This window comes from Mesoplodon bidens (genome assembly GCF_964165515.1).
Source record: "Mesoplodon bidens genome assembly, chromosome: 8".
In the NCBI taxonomy this organism is placed as follows: domain Eukaryota; kingdom Metazoa; phylum Chordata; class Mammalia; order Artiodactyla; family Ziphiidae; genus Mesoplodon; species Mesoplodon bidens.
In genome coordinates, this window is record NC_138165.1 from 35,887,125 (window position 1) to 35,910,619 (window position 23,495).

Genomic DNA, 23,495 nt, shown 5'->3' on the forward strand with positions numbered 1-23,495 from the left:
TTCTAAGATTAAGAAAATTACTCATAGTTGAAAAAATATGCTTTATCCTTTCATTAGCAATGAATGTTAATGATGGCCTAAATCAGTATGTCCACGTCAGAGACCCAGTGTGCATACCATTTGGAAGAATTTGTTACCTAGCAACACCAAAATCAGGGACAGTCCCTATTCATACAGCATGTGGGTAACTGGCGTCTGTTCCATTTGTGTTTGGAACACTCCATCAAAAGAGTCCCTGTCGATGTAATAACTACATGGTCATCTTGGGTCAATCTAGGTAAAGTTGTTACTACTTTCACACACATGAGTGGACTCTTTAACTTGGCATTTGGAAAAGAAAGAATTCTATAAAACAGAAGCAAAATAGCAGTATGGTAAATTATACATTGATTTATTAAGCTGTTATCACATAGAAATGGAAACGAATTAGCTATATATAACACTGATGTGTTTGCTTTAATTTCCAATGTCTCCTCGTGGACGGATTTTAACCTTGGGTGGCAAAAGCAGTCCACCAGCCTGTCCTATTTTCTGCCCTATCTCCCTTATTCTAAACCTGTGTTTTCTGCTTCTTTGCTCTCATGATGACCCAGCTAGGTTGGAAGCAGTGTCTCTCAGACATCATCAACATTTGTGAACTTGTTCCAGAAGTTCTCTGCTGCTGCTACAGCTCCTATGATTACTCTCACTCCTGCTACAGCAGTAACTTCTGATCTCCACACATGTGTCCTGCGCTACTGGGTCAGGACTCACATTGCTTCAAGATTTCTATTTGGTCTTATACTTACTGCCTTATTGTAAGATGTTGCTTTTTCTTTGGTATCTCTCACCCTAGGAAATGTCCAAGGAGTCTTAGTCTTTCAAGGCCTTACTGACCACATCTGCTCTTTTAAAGGGTCCCAAATTTAGCTACAGGTTTACCAGGTCTATGGACTCCCTGGTGACCTTTTGTTGTCACTAACACCAGGACCACACTGGCTGCACTGCCCCATGTGTCAACCACTAATCAGGTTAGCCAGGTCAGTACTGAGTTCACACTGAATTATTTTTTTCCCCAGTCTAACAGCTAACTACTGCCTTCTTTGACAATATTACGGGTTGCTCTAGCAGCCCATGGGCATCATCATATACTCCTAACACATTAGTAAGAAAGACATCTCCTTGCTGGGTGCCTCTGTGGAAATTTCTTTCTAAAAAGAAAAGTCAAATATGTCAATTATTTTCCCTGTTTCTCCAATGAAATTTGATCTGCTGCTCTCTCTGACTTAGAGATTAAAGTTATATTTCTCTGCATATCCAGAGCTGTTTGGCTGGAGAAAAGTCCCACAGTGATTTTAAGGCTTCCAGTTTAAATGTCAGACTTGTGAATACCCTGATTATAGAAACATACATTGATATTAATTCATGAATTCTTATTTTGCCTGATAGTAGACATATTCAGATCATAATTTTTTTTCAGCCTTCCCCATCTGTACCATAGGCACTGTGCCTCAGACACCTTCCTCGGGGGGGGGGGGGACAGCTGCTGGAAATTGGTCACTTCAGGACACAGCTCCACCCCTTATTGGAAGCTGTAGTCAAAGGCGAGGAACTGCCTTACCCAAGGTCATGGCCCTTCCCATGGGGTAGCTGTAGTCAGTGACTGACTGCAACAGGGAGATAAAAACCAGATACACTAACTTCATTTTGGCATAACTCTGAAGGGCTACCCCATCTCCACATCTCCCAGGAGAACTGACTGAAGCTTTAGCTACATTTTCATATCAGTTTTACCTGCTCTTATCAATCCTGCCTTCCTCTTTTCCTTATAGGCATATCTCCTGAAAACGCTTCCCCAAAACCCTTTTGCACAGTCTGTTTTCAGGGATCCAATCAAGATACCTCCCAGCACCCCTAATCCTTTGTGAGGGGAAATATCTCTGCTCGTAGCCTTCACAACTTCCCCCCGCCAAATACACGCACATATGTCCTCTCCTTAACCCACTCTATTCTCTGATTTGCGTGACTGCTGGAACTAAAATTTTTCTCTGCTTTTCAGTTTATAATTCAGCTAAGCAGAACCAAGCAAGAGTAAGATGCTTCTAATTTATATTTAACTGGATTTTAGTAGTAAAATTATTAAGTAGTCAAAGTTCTAAGAGTTTGTAGAAATGATGAGAAATTAAACCAAGGGAATGATTGGGAATTTGTAATTGTGAGAAAATTAAGTGATTGGGAATATATGGAGAACTTTTCAGATATAGTTCGTTTTCTGCAAGAAATATTACTGTTTCTAATATCCCTAGGTATATTCTTAAGTTAGAAAATTGTTTCATGTCAAAATTAGCATAATAGTTTTCTTCCAAACTCTAGTAGATAAGAATCAGCTCTCAGAGGAGAGAAAGAGAGAGGGAGAGAGACAGAGACAGAGACAGAGAAAGACAGAGAAATAATTCAGATTGATGAGGTTTTCTCAATTTAGAAAAGTTGGTAAAACCATTTTCTAAAGTCCCATTCCCACAGGACATAGGGGTAGAAATGTAGTTGTGATCATTATAATTTTGTGTGAACTGTGATTAGTATAAATATACATGCAAAGAAACTCAAAACTGGAAGGAATATTAAGAGTCAACTAATCCTAGGGAATCCTAGGGGAGGTTAATGGAGGGGTTTTGGTTGGAGGAGAAGGATTTTGTTATTCGACCTCTGAGATCTTAAAAATAAAAGTGTGTGTGCATTTATCTGCATTATTTAGAGGAGAGAGTTATGATTCTCGTTAGATTCTCTTGTGGATATTTAAGGACCAAGAAAACACCAAGTTTGGGGTAAAACTGAAATTAAATCAAGGAAACTGCTATTTTATTTTGATTTTACCTTGATTTCCTATTTGACCTTGGGCCAAGTATCTAACATTTATTCATATATAGATTGAAGTCATAATTACAGGCTTTCTGAGGAGAAAGACACTGGGAATATCTGTGTGCCTTCTTGGTTGAGAGGTAAAAAGCTCTTAGTTAAATGTAACACAGCATGTATGAAGATGCAGCTTCCACATTTATTTTCAGCAGCTTCACAGAAGTGACATATCCTGAGAAAGACATTGTAGTGGTAGTTAATTATAAATTCATGTATGTTAGAAACTATCTCTCTCAAGTGAAAAATGGTGCATTTAAACAAAACTATGTTCGTGTAAGTAGTTTATCAATACTTATAGTTATTTGGGGGAATGTGTTAAAAATATGCAAAACACCCCTAATTCTGTTATTATTATTTCAGATTTATTGAACATTTTAGTAGCTAATAGGCTAAATAGCATCTTTTTTAGTTATTCAAGTTAGAAAGCAAATATACTAAAATATGGAGACAACTTACAAGGGTGTTTTTTTAATGTTAAGAATCATAACAGGATTATACTCATCTAAGTTTTATATTTCATGCCTGAAAGTGCTAACGAGCAAAATTCTCAATGTGTATTCTTTCCAGATGAACTGTGGTTAGACAACTAAATCTGTAATGCAATATAACATGGTCGTATTAACCTAGTGATGCAGAAAGACCATCTGTACCACCTTGGATATGACTAAACTGTAGGAGCAAACTAAATGCCTTGTGCAGTCATTAATTTAAGAAAGGCAGTGAATTATTTTTAAAGGAGGAGGGTAATAACAGCTGAAAAATGAATAAGAGTAGGCATTGACCTCAGTGAATTGTAATAAGCTTGCAGAATTATTTGTAAACTGCTTTATAACTCAATTCCTAGTGCATTACAAACTAATCAAACGACTTTGATGCAGTTCACTGATTTTTAACTTGGCAATTTACTTGAGCATATAAAAGTTGTTAGTAGAATTAGGTAAGAATGCTTGCAAAATAGATATTGTGATGCACCATTATTTAATTGTATATGCACAAAATGGTTACTCTCATCTACTAATTAATCCAGAATTTAATGCTGAACATACTTGGAGTTTGTGCACTGTGTCATGTCTTTTATCAGAACAATAAATTTTATTTCAATTATATTTACCACTGTTAACTACTAGCACACAAATGAAAGCTTATAGTAAGAACTTAGCCTGCTTAATTCTAAAATTTTCTGTCATAGGTATTTTACATAAAATTCACTAGATGATGAGGAGTTTGAAAACACTTTTGTTTATGCTCTAGAATCAGAATGGTAACAATTAATAACCTCGGAAAAAAGGTGAAAATTAACAGTGTGTTGTATCAGGTATATAGGGCATGGTATAAAGCTTACCATTTCCATCAGCTACTGAGTTCTACTCAATTAATCATTTTTGGTAAATATGAGTAAACACAATTCCAGGAGACTAAGATTCTCTGGTTAAGTTGGTCAGAGCAATTAAATATTTCAGTTTTTCCACAGTCAAAATTGAAGGACATCATCAGTTTAGAATCTGCTAGTGGAAATTCATTTACAGTGCTCAGACATTCTGTTAGAACTGGGATTTGGTGAGCAAAATAGGGGCTCTTCCTACAGTCCACTAGGGGAGAGAAATGTTAATCAGAAAATCGACAAGTGTATAACTATGAGCTGTTATGAAATTTATGAAGGGAATGCTAATATAGTTCAGAAGGAAGGAAAAGCTACCCATGGGAAATGACTTTGGAGCTAAAACCTAAAGGATATTATAGAGTATGTATAACTGAATCACTCCACTGTACACCTGAAACTAACACAACACTATTAATCTACTATACTCCAATATAAAATAAAAATTTTTTTAAAAAGAAATGTAGGGCTTCCCTGGTGGTGCAGTGGTTGAGAGTCCGCCTGCCGATACAGGGGACACGGGTTCGTACCCCGGTCCGGGAAGATGCCACATGCCGCGGAGCGGCTAGGCCCATGAGCCATGGCCGCTGAGCCTGCGCGACCGGAGCCTGTGCTCTGCAACGGGAGAGGCCACAACAGTGAGAGGCCTGCGTACCGCAAAATAAAAAAAGAAAAAGAAATGCAACAGATTTCCGTAAAACAAAACAAAAAACCCTAAAGGATGTACTAAGTAAGAAGAGTAAAAATTATCAAACACAAGGAAGCCCTGAATCTGTAAGAAGCACAGGCCTCTGGAGGAATTAAAAAGTTCATATGGCTGGATTCTAGAGAGCAAGGAGGAAAAATTAAGCTGCAGATAGTGTGGCTAGTGTTATCTTCATGCCTAAAGCAGGAAGTTACTGGGAGTAGTAAAAGGTTAAATAATAGCTAACATGATCAGAAGTTAGTATTTTTTAAAGGACAGACAATATGATTCAAATGTGGAAAATGATTAGCATCTTATTGCAAGAAATCAGGTGAACTGTGATTTCTTATCTCCACAAAGTGAGAGCAGTGGAGATAAGAGAAGTGAAAACACTAAAAAGATATTCAGGAGGTGAAATGAACACAATTAGTGGGTTAATTGGATTCAGGGGATAGAGGTGAGAGAGAAGAGAGAGAATAGCCAGCAAGTCTCAGGCTTATACAACTAGATGGACTGTGATGCCATTCACTGAAAAAAAAGGGGCTGGGCTTTGAGGGATAGATTATGAGATTGGATTTGCTACAGGATTTTGAGGTGTCTTTAAGACTTCTAAGAGAAGATGTTGATGAAGCCATTAAAAATGCAGGTTTGTCAACATCTTTACTCATTAGAGAAATGCAAATCAAAACTACAATGAGATATCATCTCACACCAGTCAGAATGGCCATCATCAAAAAATCTAGAAACAATAAATGCTGGAGAGGGTGTGGAAAAAAGGGAACACTCTTGCACTGCTGGTGGGAATGTGAATTGGTACAGCCACTATGGAGAACGGTATGGAGGTTCCTTAAAAAACTACAAATAGAACTACCACATGACCCAGCAATCCCACTACTGGGCATATACCCTGAGAAAACCATAATTCAAAAAGAGACATGTACCAAAATGTTCATTGCAGCACTATTTACAATAGCCCAGAGATGGAAACAACCTAAGTGTCCATCATCGGATGAATGGGTAAAGAAGATGTGTCACATATATACAATGGAATATTACTCAGCCATAAAAAGAAATGAAATTGAGCTATTTGTAATGAGGTGGATGGACCTAGAGTCTGTCATACAGAGTGAAGTATGTCAGAAAGAGAAAGACAAATACTGTATGCTGACACATATATATGGAATTTAAGAAAAAAAAATGTCATGAAGAACATGGGGTAAGGCAGGAATAAATACACAGACCTACTAGAGAATGGACTTGAGGATATGGGGAGGGGGAAGGGTAAGCTGTGACAAAGTGAAAGAGCGGCATGGACATATATACACTACCAAACATAAGGTAGATAGCTAGTGGGAAGCAGCCGCATAGCACAGGGAGATCAGCTCGGTGCTTTGTGACCGCCTGGAGGGGTGGGATAGGGAGGGTGGGAGGGAGACACAAAAGGGAGGGGCTATGGGAACATATGTACATGTATAACTAATTAAATTTGTTATAAAGAAAAAAAAATGCAGGTTTGGAGCTAAGAGAATAAGTCTAGGTTTGAGTTATAGATTTATGAGTCTTTAGGCTAAAGATGCAATTGAAAATATGTGTGTAGATAAGACCATCTGCTGGAAGAGTACACTCAAATATAATGCAGAAAATTTCATAAGTTTTGAGAGTGTTCTTCCATGTTTTAAAACAATCCTCAGTGTATTGAGAAAAAGTTCATAGTAAATATATTAAAGATAATGGTGCCCATGACATTTAAAGAATATAAGGAGGTAGATAATATTGTAGCCCAGATAGATCAGCTGACTGACTCGAAGGGCAACATGTGATTGTAAAGCCATGGGGTGATGTGGACCTAGGCTACTGTAGAACAGAAACAAAAATTAGAATTGGCATTTTCTTGTAGACAGTACTTAGAAAAGCTTTGAATTATGCAGTATTTTTTGAATGCTTTCTCTTATATTTTCATTTCTTCTAAGGGTAGAAGTTTTACCTTTTTATTTTTTTAATTTATAAAAGAATGCATGCTCAATGAAACAAACAATAAAGATATATAAAGAGGAATGCAATACATTATACTGAGCCAGTCAACATTAAAACTGTGGAGTATGTTCTTCCACATCTTTCTCTACTGCCAAGCAACTTATATGGGCAAATATAAGGTTTTATTATTTTTAATGAAATAATATCACCATAAGCACATTAAGCTGAAACTTGCCTTTTCACATAAAACTGTATTTGAATAACCTTCTAATCAAAACATTTACATATTATTGTTTTTTAAGGAACATCATAAGATTCCAAAGTATAAAAATGCCACATTTATTCAACTATTCTCCTTCTAGTGGATATTAAGATTGTATCTAGTTTTTGTGCCTTTGTACAGTAATATCCTATAGATGAGATTGCTGAGTCAAGTGAAAAGTGTATTTTTTTCACTTTAATGGATATTGTAGGATGACTTTCCAAAGAATTTGTAACAATTTGCAATTCTACCAGCAAAGCGTCAAAATGCTCGTCAGCTTTCTTTGCCAGCACCAGATGTTATGTTTCTTTTTTTCATTTACTGCTAAATTGAAGAGTGGAAAATGATATTATCTTGTCTTAATTTGCATTTTTTAGTACCAGTAAGTTTATTAGCTAATATTTTCATTTTTAATATCTACCTTTTAATGTTTATACTTAGTTGCACTTCTAAGCATCAACCTCTCTGAGATATGTTTAACATTCCGTGCCATATTCTTAGACACTGGAACAAAAAAAAAATTCAGGAGAAAGAAATTCTTATGTGTACATCTCTCTCTGAAACCAAAAGCTTTTCAAGAATCCCAAACAGAATGAGGACATATGTAATTGACCCCACTCTTCCCATCCACACTTGACTAGCAATATTATCCAATACAAACCTTCTAGGTATGTCAGGCCAACACCTTATCCCCCCTTATTCCCTTTCCTCTACGTCCAATACAATTACATCCCCCTCTACCTCCACCCCGACATAATATAATATAATATAATATAATATAATAATCTTTCCTGTATCTGGCCCTTTTATACAAAGTATCCATTCCTTTCTTTCCCTTCTAAACTGTGCTCCAACCTCCAGTTTCGCTTTTAAAAAATGGATGCATAGTGAATATTTTTTTTCAGTTTATTAAAAAAAAACCTTGCATCATCCAAATAATGCTTTTATTTAGCTGGAGTATATCTAACCATCAGAACCATGGTAAAATTATTTCACTATTTTCTTACAGCTTATATGATAATTCATATTGGTCCCAGAGAAGTTTTCTACAATATACCTCATTCCGACTGTAAAATGACTTAAGTATTAATTAATACCTTTTTACACAGTATTTAAAGATGAGTCAACAAGGTTCATTTGTTTGTTTTAAGCGATATATCCTTTGTCTTGTAACAGTGTTCTTTCCTCTCTGTATTTGTAGGGAAACTTTTTGGGTTCAAGTTCCCTGGTCTGAGAGTTCTCACTTACAGAAAGCAATCTTTACCACAAGAAGATCCCGATGTGGTAGTGATCGATTCATCTAAGCACAGCGATGATTCCGTAGCCATGAAGCACTTTAAGTCTCCTACTAAAGAAAGCTGCAGCCCCTCGGAAGCAGATGATACAAAAGCCTTGATACAGCCCAGCAAATGTTCCCCCTTGGTGAATATATCCGGACCTCTTGACCATTCCTCTCCCAAAAGGCAATGGGACCGACTCTATCCTGACATGCTGCAGTCAAGCTCCCAGCTGACTCATTCCAGATCAAAGGAAAGCATTTGTAGTATACGGAGGGCTTCATCGGTTCAGGATATAGAAGGATTCAGTGTCCACCCCAAGAACATATTTAGAGACCGACATGCCAGTGAAGGTATGTTTGTATTTTTTAAATATGGAGACATATGTTACAGGGTAGAGAAAGGTATTTCTTATTGTGTTTGATTTTGACATTAATCCTTATACCTTTGGAGAAGAAATGTGAGTAGAGTCTATTAGAAATAGGAGTTCTACATTCAGAGTTGTTACTGATTTCCTCTTTGAGCCCTAGTGAATAATTTGGTTTCTTCTGGTTTCTTCATCCTTTTCTGAGATAGAATGATAACTATTATCTGCTTCCTTTATGGAGTGTTAATTAACTAATGCTTAATATAAGACCTGTTTAGGTGATGACACTATCATCTCAAGCATGATTAATTGTGCTGCATTTAGTAACTAGTCAAGACCTGGGCAAAAAAGAGTAGTGTGCTGTCACAGAACTATTTTATTGACCAACTCTCTCTAAAGGAAGAGGTGTATGAAATGTGATATACTGAGTGATCAGAAGGCTATATACTAATTGGGAGCAGGGAAAGGATAGGTAGGAGGAAGGGGCTCAACCAAAAACAACTTGACATGCAAAGTCAAAATTCATTTATTTCTCTCTGCCCACTTCAAGGTCAGATTCATGTATTAGCCAGTAGTGAAAGTAGGGATGCCTTAAAAGGCAATGCTAAAAGCAATCCATCATTAACAGGATGATGGATAACATTTGTTGGATATTTACATGCATGAGGCAATGTAAGTGCTTGATACACATTGATTCTCATATAATTCTCATAACAACAACCCTATGAGTTAGGATCTATTATTAAGCCCATTTTATAGATGAGGAAACTAAGGCTTAGATATTTAAATAAATAATTGGTCCAAGGTTATAGAATGTCAGAGCTGGCCTTCAAACCCAGGACTGGTCTCCAGAATCCACAATCTATCCATGCAATGCTTTTCTTCCTTCACTCCTGCTCTATGAAACTTTGTTGCAAGGGTCTGTTGAGTCATTGAATCTTCTCTGGGGAGGTCCAGATTCAGGGTACCCATTGCATGGATATATTAGTTTCACTTTTCTACAGATTTGGGTTCTTGAGAGGTCCATTGTCCTTTCTGTGGTATTTATTCCTTTGAGAGCCCATCATCATCCATGCTGCCACTATTTTTCTTTTTAAAACATATATCTGATCACGGGGCTCCTTAGTGTAGGGTACTTGACACTTTTCCAGCTCTCCACAGTTAGTTTTCAAGCCTCATTTCTAGACCCTGCAAGATTTCCTCCCCTACTATATACTCAATTCTAAACCTGCACAAAACTAATTGCCTTTCCCAAAAATATATCATGCATTTTCATGCTTCATTTCTTTGTTCTGCTGGGAATACTCTTCCTCACTTTGTGCCTCCTCACACCACTACTCATAGTCATAAGGACCCATTTCTCCTTTCCAAACCAGAAGAATTAAATGGTTTCACACCTGAGTGTGCAAGGCAGTGTTTACATATATCATAGCATTTCTTACATTCTACATTTATTCCACATTATATGTCTTACATTCCTATTAGATATACAAACAAATAATGATGTTGCTGAGAGCTTCTCTAGCACAGGAGTTCTGGCATAGTTGGCTCCATGGCCTTGGTCTCCAGCACAGTTGCCTATTTCATGGAAGGAACTCAGTAAGCCTTGGTGTGACATTGAGAGGATCATGCTCATGAACTACACCATCAGGAAATAATGAGTTATCTGTTCCATAGTACTCTGAAATTTAAACCAGTTTTAGGATTGAATCGTGTGGGGATCTTTATTTAAAGGGTGCAGTGAAGTAGAGAAGGCAGAAGAGGTGAAAGAAAATGAGTTGGCAGGAAAAACTTTAAAGAGAGAAATATCAATGTCAAAGAAACAAAAAAACAGTTTTCTGTGAGGTAGATTTGATGTGGTACAAGAGCAATTAGCACATCCACTTTAATCTCTAGTCCAAAGAAAGTCAAAGGGAAAAGGAAAATAAAATCAAGGACAATTTCCAAACTGGATCATTGTGTAAGGCTCTACAGCGTCTAGTCACAGCATGCTCACTCTCTCCTGACTAAATGAAATCTCTGAAATTTGATCTTTGAGCAATGGATCTTATGGCCGAACAACAGTAAATCCAATATGATAATTCAAATGACCAGCATATATTTTTGTTCGTTAGTCCAATTTGTGTAGTCATCTTTAGGAAGCATACTGACTTTTCAGAGACTGGCCTTATTGCCTAGAACCTGAGTTACAGTGTAATAACATTCAGAAACAATATTAAATGATACATATTCAGTGCATGGTACAGACTTTTAGCTTGTGTTTTGACAGTGGTGCTGAGTAGGTTAGGTCAGATTTCATGATTTAACTTTATTGTTTTCAATCTTATATGGTCTCCATTTAGCACACAGTTACTGATACAATTATGGGAGAGGATGTGGTAATATTTTGGGCTTCTCGGTACAGGTTCTATTCAGGGACGCTCAGTGTTGAGATCATCCTCAATTTTCTTCTCCCACCCAAGCTATGTTATTTTCAAAAGACTGTATCACTTGCTTGCAGATGCTAATGTCAATGTCTGACTACCAACAGATAACTTCAGAGGGTATTTTGTACTTCAATTTTAGCTACAAAATCATTCATTAGCATAGGCGAACCTATACTTCCTAAAGCTTTATAAATTAATATACTCTAGAAACTGAGCCACTGATAAGGGAAGATGGAAAATGTTTAAACCTGATTTTAATTTTATGAATTCACGTAGCTCTTTAATAAGTTAAATCCCACATGCACCAGATTTTGAATTCAGATTGTTGTCTCTTCACTCAAGAAGAAAAATTCCCTCCTATATAGGCTATCTTTATAGAACTTTAAATAATTTGCAAATATATCAGTGCATAATATTTTACATTATCTTTTTATTTAATCTATATTATCAAATACCTTAAAACCATATTTCTCAAATCATTTGTGGTGAAGGACCAGAATTCTTTTTTCTTATCCATCACATACCAATATATTTGTAAATACAGTAAAAATGCCCTACAAGAAAATGAAATTTAAAAAAATAGACATACAAAATATAAACCCCAATTGTTGTATTATTAAATTGAACAGACGTAAACTTAGTCTGTCAAACCGCTACAAGACTCTTACTGCTTACTCTAACGTCTGCACTTACAGTGTCAGTTTCTGCACTTACAGTGTCAACAAGCAGATCTCAGCTAGCACCAGTACACAGACCACATGCTCTGCCTCAGAATGTCAAAGCAGCATTAACTATACAATGTAACTTTGGGGCAGTTGGTTTTTTGGAAACTGCAACTCTTTACATGTAATTTCCAGGTTGATGAATAGAATTATAATATTTAACTACTTGCTTGCAAGCAGTTATTTCTTTACTAATGATTGTTGGCCTAGCTTCTGATGGAGATAATTAATTCTATGTAATCGAGGTCTCTTCCATTAACCCTATTTGTTTGTTATGGTCCCTCAAAGAGAGCAGAGCATTGACATGTAAGGTCACAATTTTATTTGTGCATCTCTATGTGAGGTAGTGTCTATGCTAGCAATTCAATACACTGCATTATTGAAATTGCTTCAATTGTAAGATTTGAAACAATTATTATATATCCCAAGATTTTAAATATGAACAGCATTAGCATAAATGTCAACAAATGTGGAACCGATTTTTCAAATTTTGGATATATTTGAATGATTTTAACATGACTTCACTTACAGTAAGCTTGTTTGTTTCAAAACTAGTAATGAATATTGTTTTAGTAGCATATATGCAACAAAGAGTCAGAATGCTAATCTCAGAATAAATCTGAAAACACTCCATTCTGAGATTTGACAACAAATCCATTATAATATAAACAAATTTCCTAAATTTTCTAGGTATTACACTGAGTGCATTGTGGACAACATAAATTTTTCAAGCTCACATTACCTTTAAATAGTCAAATCTTTCACTGATTTCTTAGAATTATTTTTGCCTAAGAATGGTTCTTTGAGTACTATTTGGTATTTTCAAAATGTACATTGAAGAACACTTGTGGGAAGAATGGTTCATAAAATTGTGATTAATAATGCAAGTTGGTTTATTAAAGTAAACCATTGTCTTAGAAGCATTTTTCTATTAGCATACTAGGTTAAATATGAAAAACGTTACCTAACATGCAAAATGCTGTGTAGTTTTTCTTTGTAAGCGATGGCTGAAGTAACACTAAAATTGACTTCTGGCAAGTTTGAAAGTTTTTGTCACAATTGCAGGCATGTGGGTATGGCTTTCTCCAAACAGTCATAATTATAAAATCTGGATCTTGGAATCCATTTAAATTAAGTGAGTTAAATGTTTCACATATTTGAACACAGATGCTTATGATGGCAGATATTTTTAGCATATGCATCTTACTTGGTTGAATAGTACAAAATGTTAATTTCAAAGATAAATTTTCAATCATTACTTCCTGTTTTCTCTGATTGTTGTTACAGAGGTTATTCAGTGCATATAACATAATTTTAGTCTTCTTTTTATATGTCTCTCTTTTTTTCCTTATGTGCTCAAAACAGACAATGGTCGCAGTATTAAAGGTAATGTATGAGCTCAAATTTCATCATCTGATGCTTAGATTGCCCCTTTACTCGGCATGTTAACTTGCCTGCTGTATGCCCTGTTCAATGCAACATCATGCTGCCCTTAGTGAGCCCAGGTGCCTGGTGGAGACATCATGGCTTGATTTTGCTGGAGACATTGTTACTTTCTCAGCTGTGCCACCAAAATGACTATGAACTCCTTTTTCCTGCAAGAAGTATAAGCCTAGGTTGACAATGAAGACTTACTAAATATTTGAATAATTTGGAAAGAAGCAAAAATTAAGCTAAATATATTCCGGTATAAAAGAGGCACATAAGCCTATTTCAGCCAACAAGAAAAAAGCCTTTTTGAGTACAAGAATAAATAAAATAAATAAACAAAGTGCTACATGACAGCATCACTTCACTTGTTCCTCTTTTGTTTCCTTAAAACTAGTTTCACGTTCCTGGATGGCAGGGGGTATGGTTTTAAGCTTACTGTAGTAGTAAACTGTATATGCATGATAGTCATTTTCTATTTTTCTATATTACATTTCAATCATTTTAATTGTGTCCTATATAAGTCTGAAATCACTAGCATGACCTACAGCTACTGTAGGGTAATGTTTAACTGGGCAATACCTCTGGATAAATCTGGATTTGACTAAAAATTGGAAATTCACTTCAGTTTTTCTACTCTATTATAGTAGATGCAAATAATCACAAAATATAACAATCATGTTATTCTCATCCAGTTGAAAACTTTTGGAGCTTAGTCCTTTAACGTAGGCTATGCATGCTGCTGTCGGTGTGCATATGATGACAATGACTCATTTCTGCATGTGTGTTGCATGGACACGTCTCCACCAGTAACCATCATTACTTGGAATTCACTGTTTTGGCCTCTTGCGTATGTCACTGCTACTCCGATCACTGTGAAGCTTTGTATATTGAGTTCTCAAGTGCTTCCCTAACTAATTCAGAGCTGGTGATGATTATGAATTAAGAGCACTAGAAGCTAAAGATCTTTTCTGGTCAGCAGCGCAGGGTAATTTGAAAATAAGAGAAATCGTGGCAGCTTCTCCCCATCCTACCTTTATTTTGTAAGCACTTCAAAAAGGGTCTATGCAGGGGACCTCCAATTGAAGGATGGAATTTCATATACATGATTATTCTGTCCTTGGCCTGTCCACTTAGATTTCTAAAAGGGAGCAAATTAGTCTCAGCTGTGGGTAGTGATTTGGATTGATATAATTCAGAACATAACCTCAAGAAACAGAATACAGGCCGCTCTTGACAACTGGTCTGTGTGAAATATGACTGGCTTTAGCATTTAACAATTAGCAGTAAATTATTAGACATTAATTTTCCAGTGATCTTTAAATGCAGTGAGAAATAAATCTAATTTTCCTCAATAAATAGAAAATGGAGCTTGCTAATCTTCCAAACTAGTAGTTCACATAGTTGTCATTCAAACTACATTAATTTTATTTTTTTCTTACAAACCAATCCATTTAATCTCCAACCCTTTTTTCCTCAATCCTCCATTTTTTTCTTTTTCATTTTTGAATTTTATTTATTTATTTTTAAACAGCAGGTTCTTATTAGTTATCTGTTTTATACATATTAGTATATACATGTCAATCCCAATCTCCCAGCTCATCCCACCACCACCACCTGCCCCCTGCCACTTTCCTCCCTTGGTGTCCATAAGTTTGTTCTCTACATCTGTGTCTCTATTTCTGCCTTGCAAACCGGTTCATCTGTACCATTTTTCTAGATTCCACATATATGTGTTAATATACGATATTTGTTTTTCTCTTTCTGACTTTCTTCACTCTGTTTGACAGTCTCTAGGTCCATCCACGTCTCTACAAATGACCCAATTTTGTTCCTTTTTATGGCTGAGTAATAAATTCCATTGTACATATATACTACATCTTCTCTATCCATTCGTCTGTCGATGGGCATAATCCTCCATTTTTTAATAGCAATAGTCCTTGAGTAAAAATGAATCATAAAAGTCAGAATTTGGGATTATGAAATTCTAACCCATTGTAGAAAGTTTTCACATATTAATATTTATAAAGTTAAACTCCTAAATTAGATAAAACATGTGCAATTTAATAAAAATTTAATGTAAATGTGCCCTCCAATGTCCTTATTGTATGTTCAGGCTCTGATTTTGAAAACTATGTTAAAAATATTTAAGTGTCTGGCTCTTTGAGATTTTCACAGAGCACTTAATATGCTAATTAGATATAGAACAATGCATTAGTGTGCTTTTTAAATTTTTGTGACCTTATTACTAAACCACATTTAAATAAAAATTTTTAAAAATAAAAAACAGGGGCTCCCCTGGTGATGCAGTGGTTGGGAGTCCGCCTGTCGATGCAGGGGACACGGGTTCGTGCCCCAGTCCGGGAAGATCCCACATGCCACGGAGCGGCTGGCCCCGTGGGCCATGGCCGCTGAGCCTGCGCGTCTGCAGCCTGTGCTCCGCAGCGGGAGAGGCCACAACAGTGAGAGGCCCGCGTAATGCAAAAATAAATAAATAAATAATAATTTAAAAATAAAATACAAATTTCTACGCTTCTTTGTGTGCAAATACATAATTAGTTTTTTCAATATCTAACTCAATGAAAAATAATTTCTTTAACAAAATAAAATAAATGATTTAGAAATGCACTTGGAAGGTCTTCAAGATCATCTACTGCAGTTTATTCCCCTCAGGCAAGAGTATTGGCTAAATCTCTTGCACAGGAGGTAGAAGCATCTTTATCTCTAGAGGATCCCATTCTTTAACTTTCTTGGAAAATCTATTTTACTGCCTATTATACAAAGAGCTAACTCAAATCCTTCCTGTTGAAATGTAATTTTTTTCCCCTTCATCTATCCTGAGTGGACAGAGATACTAGCCAGTTACTTCTATTCTTGATGTAACATCACAGTATAAAAACAGCAAATTGGTACTTAAGTTTTCTGCTAAAATGGAATAATTTCCATTTTACCTCCTTTCTTAAGATCAATTTTGTTTTCCTTTAATAATTTCCTTAGCACTCTGACTCTTTAAAATAAGACTTCAGAGATCCAAAATTGTGACCCATTATCAAAGAGTGAAAAAGTTAATTCAAATAAATTGCATATGCTATTTATATGTGTGTGTGAGTGTGTGCATCACTTTTTAAACAATTTCTCTAACATGTGGGAGGCAAACTTAATCCTAGTGGTTTTTCTGTTTATTCTGCCTTCCAAGTCATCATAAAAATTAACTCCACTTACCATTTTTAGTAAGGCATTAAAATAATTTTACCCTTCTATTGTATCCACCTCTTCATTATCCCAAGTAACTCTGTATCCCACTGACAATGATATGTTCAGTTTCCAACTTGTCTATGAATCTGGCATATGAGTCAGAAACAAAACTACCCTCAAGATTTATTATAGCTTTCACCTCTTCTCTAGCCACAAAACCTATCAGACACACAAAGGAAATCAACAGATCTGATACAATTTGTATCTCATATGCTGCATTGGCCATACCAAGTATTTGTGATCTTATAAGAATTTGCAAATTGATTTTCAATCATGACAGTTTTCTTCTATAAAGTATATGTTATGCACTGAAACAAACAATATGGATATTGAGTACAAATAATTTGGTGACTAATTCTTATATAGTTTTTAATGTTAAACTGGTTACCTTATGCTTATTGACGGTGATCTTTTATAAAATCCAATTAATGAACACTGCATTTGCATTTTCTTTAATGTTAAGCCACTTCAGCAATTTAGGTTTTATTAAACTTTAGCCAAATAAACTCATGCTGTAAGAAATATTGTATAAAGACCTGATGATTTGAAAACAACCTTAATCTTTTTGGTTTCTTTCCCTCCTGTCCCATTTGGCTCTCAAGAGCAATAATCTTTTTTTTTTTTTAAATAACATTATTATTTTTTAAAATTTATCAGCTGTCCTTAGCTATATTTCCAGCACCATCTTAAGGGGAATATATTCTCCTTTAGCATCTTGTAACTCATGATAAATTGAAATAACCTTATCATAAAAATTTTAAATACGTTTAATCTAAAATTCTTCCTAGATGTTGCTTTAGCCTCTGGCTTGATCTTTAAATGCAGTATATTTCTTTGTAGCTAGAACCTGGCTTATTTTATATTTACTCAGACACTTGTAATATATTAGAGCTTTATTCAGCTGTTGGTTTAGTCTTCTTGGTCACCTGTTTTCCATCCCCTACTAGTATATTAGAAAATTTAATCTGGTCATCCATTCTGCAAATGTTTCTCTGAAGAATATCAAGTCCTCCTAAATACTTTTGAGTTTACATTCTTTTCTATTGAATCTACTATTTCCCTTTATTTCTGCCCATTTATTCTTTTAAAATTCATTTACTTTGTTTTTCAGGTTATCTTCCTTTCTTTCTTTAGAATTTTAAATGCCATCTGTTTATGATCACACTCAGGGAGGCTGCCTTTCACCTTTAAGTCCTCAACCAAGGCCTTTCTGAATATAGACCTAGGAGGTAGGAAACCCTGCATTCTAATTTCTGGTCCTTGATTCTTATTCCATTTTGGCCTCCTATTTTGTCTGCTTGAGCTTACAACTGGTAAAATGAGGATATTACTAATACCTTTCTTAATTAAAGTGTAGGAAATTATTTTGATTAGAATTTAGACAGATTTCAGAGAAACCTAAGCTGACACTGATTATCTTGCAGACACTAACAGACCCCTGCATGTAAACATCTGCTTCAAAATCAGTGGAAAATAACATAATGATTTTTATTATACAAGATGAAATAGATTTTGAATGCCTTATCTAAGCATGCATGAATTATTTTAAGCAGTATTTTAAGTTCTGCTGAATTCTTTAAATGTCTAGATTTAACATTAAAAAAAACAGAATAGAGTAACAGTTTAGAAAGGTTTTCCACTAGTAAGTAAGAGAAGCTAAAACACAGATTGCAATAAAGTAATATTTTGAGGCCACATCTTAGTGTGATATGTATTGGCCAGTGGTTTCTCAGCCCTATCAGACTAACGTCCCCTTGTTTCAACTTTTTGTTATACTCATCTTACTATCTTGAAATGACATTCAGAGATGATTTAACCTATTTCTAAAAGATCAACATTATTCCTTAACTTTAATTTAAAGGAGGAGTTAAAAGGAAAGCAGTTTATAATAAAATATTTCTCTCAATATGTTAATGTTCAAATATAACTACACGAGAAGGCATAATGTGATAATCAGAAATAAGGAAACAATTTGGTTTTAAGAACATTAAAGACATGATAAAACAGTCCATATAAGTACTGGCTAAAATGATAGAGCAGGAGTACTGAGGGATAACAAAGTAAAAACCACTATTGGAATAAATAATGATAGAGCGACCTTATTTATATATAAATTTTTAAAATAGTAAATAATCAAAATTAAATTATGAATAAAACCAAAATCAACTGGGGAGAAAGTGAGAAAGTGTGATATCCACAAAAATGAACTGGCCCTTGGTTTTAAGTGTAATGTCAAAATGATTCCCTATGGGATAACATGCAATACAATAGTAATGCAGTGCACAGGAGAAAGAAATCCCACTAAACATCAGGATGTATACTTATCCTCCAACACTTAAAAAAGACCTTGCAGACCATACACCTTCATAAGCAATGGGAACTAGAAGATGGATTAGAAGAAGAAATGGCAATCAAGACATTATGGAGAACACAGACATAAAGAACAAACTAGTGTACCAGTGGGCAGAAGGAAAGGGGGAAGGGGCACGATAGGGGTATGGGATTAAGCAATACAAACTACTCTGTATAAAATAAATAAGCAACAAGGATATATTGTTCAGCAAAGGGAAATAGAGCCATTATTTTGTAGTATGCAGTATAATTTATAAAAATATTGAATCACGATGTTGCATACCTGAAACTAATCTAATATTGTAAACTGACTATACTTCAATAAAAAAGACATTATGGAGACATTGTGGCAGATCTCTAGGGAGTTCTCAAGCCATTCCAGGTGTTTATTTTTTACCTAAAAATTAATATAGGCTTCTTTTTGTTGTATCATACATCATTTTACATATATAGGAGATCAATAATATAAAATATTTTAGCAGAAATTTTATTAATGATTTGAGGTGTGATTCCTATAATTGTCTGGAAATTTAATAATATTTTGTTCCAACATTGTTTTAAATAGATGCAAATATCTTCATTTATATGTTTGCATGTGACAGCTACAAACACAGACTGTAACCTGAAGTCTGAAATTTTGTATTGGCAACTCAAATAACAAAAGTAGTGTATCTCCAAGTGATTTGGGTTTCCAAAATGGTGAACAACTTTTGGTAAAGTTATGAACAAAAAAAAAGTAAAAATCTTCATTCTGTATGGCAGTTGTAGCTCTGAAAGTTTCAGTGTATATTAAAATATGTGAGACAAGTTCAAGGCTCAGATCATTATAAATAGGCTTTTCACTTACATGAATGCCCGTTGAGACATCTGGGTCAATTTTTCATAGTGAGAGAATAGACACCTCCCATCACTGTAACAAACAAAAATTCCCCCACAGATGCCTCTAGGGTGAAGTACTGTTACAGTTGAGACTACTTGCTTATCACTGCAGCCAATTCAGTGGAGTTTATCTGAAGTGGTCACAAGGACAAGCAAAGTACATATAACACTGCCTTTCTGTGTTAACATCACAGATAATCCATATTTTTACCCAATTTTTTAACAACTCTGTAGGCCATCTGCTACAAAAGTCCAATATATAGAAGGATAATAGAGAAAGAGGATTGAAAAGTGTGCTTAAGGGTTTGAAATACAATTTAACTCTATACCTGAGCTCAGTGTTATATAATCTCATGTCAATATCCCTGTGTGCAGTAAAGTCACCTACGCAGTGAAAATATGACATTAGAGTTGGGAAAAAGACAATATCTAAGAAATCTGAAGTCCTAGAATATTTTACAAATTTAAATATTAAGATATAGGCTGGGAATGTAGCCGTAGAATGATACAAGAAAGGAAACACTATCTAGGATACAAGAAAGGAAACACTATCTAACACTAACTAAATTAGTGATGTGTATAGGAGAGTTTTACAAAGAATGGGGTTTCTCACAGACCTATCTGAAAGCTAGATTAATTTGGTAACTTTGGGCTCTTATTTCTCTTCTTGTCATATAAATAGAAAAGAGAGTAAGAATCTATATTCAAATGAGAACATACTGGGAAATAAATGCCCAGAGAACTTAGTGACATTTTTTATATGGATAGACTTGGCCATCATCATAGATAAAACTCAGAGAATGAACAGAAATGCACCTCAAGGAACACAGGGTTTCCTACATAGGTAAAAAATCTCTTAAAATCATTTCAATATTTTATTATAACCAAATATCAGTATAAACTTTTATAAACGAATGTAGTGTGATTTTCCTCCAGGGTGAATATGAACTAAATGGTGGGTATTTTTTTTTCTTGGATTATATTTGATCTGAGTCGATTGACAGTTGTGGTCCAAAATACACAATCTATACATTTAATTTTCAAGGGTTTATACCTCATTTGGTGCATAAAGCACATTTTGATCTCCAAAATGTGTTAGTTTCATTCTGAACAGGGGATAAAAGTAGCATAAGGCAAAATGTGCTGACTAGCAAGTTCATTCACGCAGTTTGCATGTTTCAAGCACTCTCTAGGCAGAAAGTTAATGGCTGTATAGCACTCGTGGGCTCAGGATTTTTATAAAAGTCTTCCTCATGCTAATTTTTAAGAGCTACATAATGGTATAAGTAATATTACCAATTGTATAAGAAACTCTTTGGAGCATTTCTTGACTCTCTATAAGCAACAGACAATAGGTTCATCTCAAAAGAATATGTAGCTGGTCAGTGTACTTATCCTCAATTAAGGGGCCCAGGTCTTGGCACAGTGCCAAATTGTCTTCGTAAGAAAGGAATGTGAGAAGTGACTAGTGTTGGTCAAAGAGTCCCAATCTCCAGGAATAAGATCTGGGTATTTAATGTATAGCATGGTTAAAAAAAAAAAAAAAAAAAAAAAAGATGTAACCAGGTGCTACCAACCCCAGACAAGTCTTATTTACCCAACTATGGTCACTTCAATTTTAAGTGACCAAAGCATTCTTCTGCTATGTTTTTTTTCCCTCAAAAATTGGTCACCTTAAATCTAAATAAAAGGGAAAAAAAAGAAAAGAAAGGAAAGATTTAAAAATCCCACATAGGAGCCAAATTTTTCAATACAGTCCACATAACATGCACACACACACACACACACACAAACCCATACACACAAATGACATTTGTCCTTCTCAGTGTTACCTGAAATTCCTGTCTGGACTTAACCCTTTTAGAATCTCTGGGAAGCATCTCATACAGGTAATAGAAGCATATGAAGAACACAACTGGCTTGTCACTTGTTATGGCACAGAGAAGGGAGTAATACAAATTGGAGCAGGCTAGACAGCCATTCAGAAGTTTCATGGCCAACATGATTTTAACCTTCCTTGAATAACTCCTAAATTATAAAAGTCCTTCCTTGAATAATTCTTAAATTATAAAAAAAGAAATTCTTGAGAAACTTTGAAAGTAGAATTTAGCCAATAATAGGGAGTAGAGTTTGTTCTTTTATTCCAGCCTTTAATGAAAGAAGCCAGTTAACAGCTAAAACTGTCATCTGCTCTCTGGGTGCACACCTAGGGCACCATCTTATCCTTGGATACTCACATGTCGCTCCATATGGCAGATGGTGAACAGGTATCAGCCAGCTGCATTTTGTCACATCTGAATCAGGGTCACAATAGTCATGGATTACTAACAGGTCATTCAAGACCATCTCTTTCTTAATTTTTCCTGATATTGCTTTTACAAATACTTTCCAATTTTTTAGGGCCTTTTAATCATATCAAGTCAAGCCTCCTGGGATCCACGTCGGATTCAAACCTCAACAAATACAGCACCATTAACAAGATTCCACAGCTCACTCTGAATTTTTCAGATGTCAAAACTGAAAAAAAGAACACATCCCCTCCTTCTTCAGATAAAACCATTATTGCACCCAAAGTTAAAGATCGAACACACAATGTGACAGAGAAAGTTACCCAGGTAGGACACGATTTTACTATCAATTTTAACTGGTTTTAAAGTTATTTTCTGCACCATAAAACTCATTCCTTTTCCTATGAATGAATATTAAGAGAGGTAAGCCATTTATTTGCACTCCAATTTATCTCAGATGTTGGGTGACCCTCTAATGTAATAGATAAATAAAACTACAGACTATGATTTTATCTATTACAAGACTAAGCAAAAATGGGCTGGCTTGGTTTTCTTGTTCCTTTTGTTGTAGAAGTGGTTAACCAGCTATTCATCATGTTTGGGCATTTATTGTTTTGCTGCCAACTCTTGCATTATTAAAGCATGTTTTTTTTTAATATAATGGATGTGTCTATCGAAGGTTTAGGCAACTAATTGGGATTTACTGTTAACTGTGGCCCTCTTTTTGCACTTACACTACTAAGTAGAGTCAGGTATAAGTCAGTGGAATTGGGGAAAAGAACTGTCTGAGTTGATGCAAAGTCAGAATGAAACAATATATTTCACAGGAACAATATTTTATTGTTTTTTTTAAAAATATTGCAAGTTGAACTAGGGTAAAAAGGTACTGTCTAGCAAGAGTCCTGTTTTAAAGAATAGAGAAAAATGATTTGTATTTATTATATCAAAATACCAACCTAAGCAGTACCCAGCTTTTGCTTACAATGCACTTACATTGTTGGGAATTCATGAGTCTAAAATTTGTGCCAAGTAAACAGTTTTTGTTTTTTTACAAACAATTTAACCTAGTATATTTGCTTAGCAAATCTTTTTATAAACAGTCACAATATAAAGATAAACTTGACCCCAATCTCTATCCCAAGTATTTAAGATTTTACATTAATAAAGTTTTTTGTAATTGTAATCACTACAAACAACACTATAATAGTTTGTAAATAATGTCTTAAATGTGAGCTAAAATAGCTATGTAAAGACCATGAGTCAGTTGTAAATAGACCTGAGTAGTCTCTATTTATTTGAGATGAGAG

The 23,495-nt window shown here is 35.1% G+C and overlaps 1 protein-coding gene across 6 annotated transcripts in view; it reads left to right on the forward strand.

Moving 5' to 3' along the window:
• KCNH7 (potassium voltage-gated channel subfamily H member 7) overlaps positions 1-23,495 on the forward strand; it is a 457,039-nt gene that overhangs the window by 324,147 nt on the left and 109,397 nt on the right. For 5 of the 6 annotated variants that reach the window (XM_081242073.1, XM_081242076.1, XM_081242075.1 and 2 more), the window contains exons 4-6: positions 8,396-8,824; positions 13,352-13,372; positions 22,301-22,515. In XM_081242073.1, coding sequence (XP_081098199.1) covers positions 8,396-8,824; positions 13,352-13,372; positions 22,301-22,515 — 665 coding nt within the window. The remainder of the gene's footprint in view (positions 1-8,395; positions 8,825-13,351; positions 13,373-22,300; positions 22,516-23,495) is intronic. The other variant, XM_081242074.1, reaches the window with a different exon arrangement.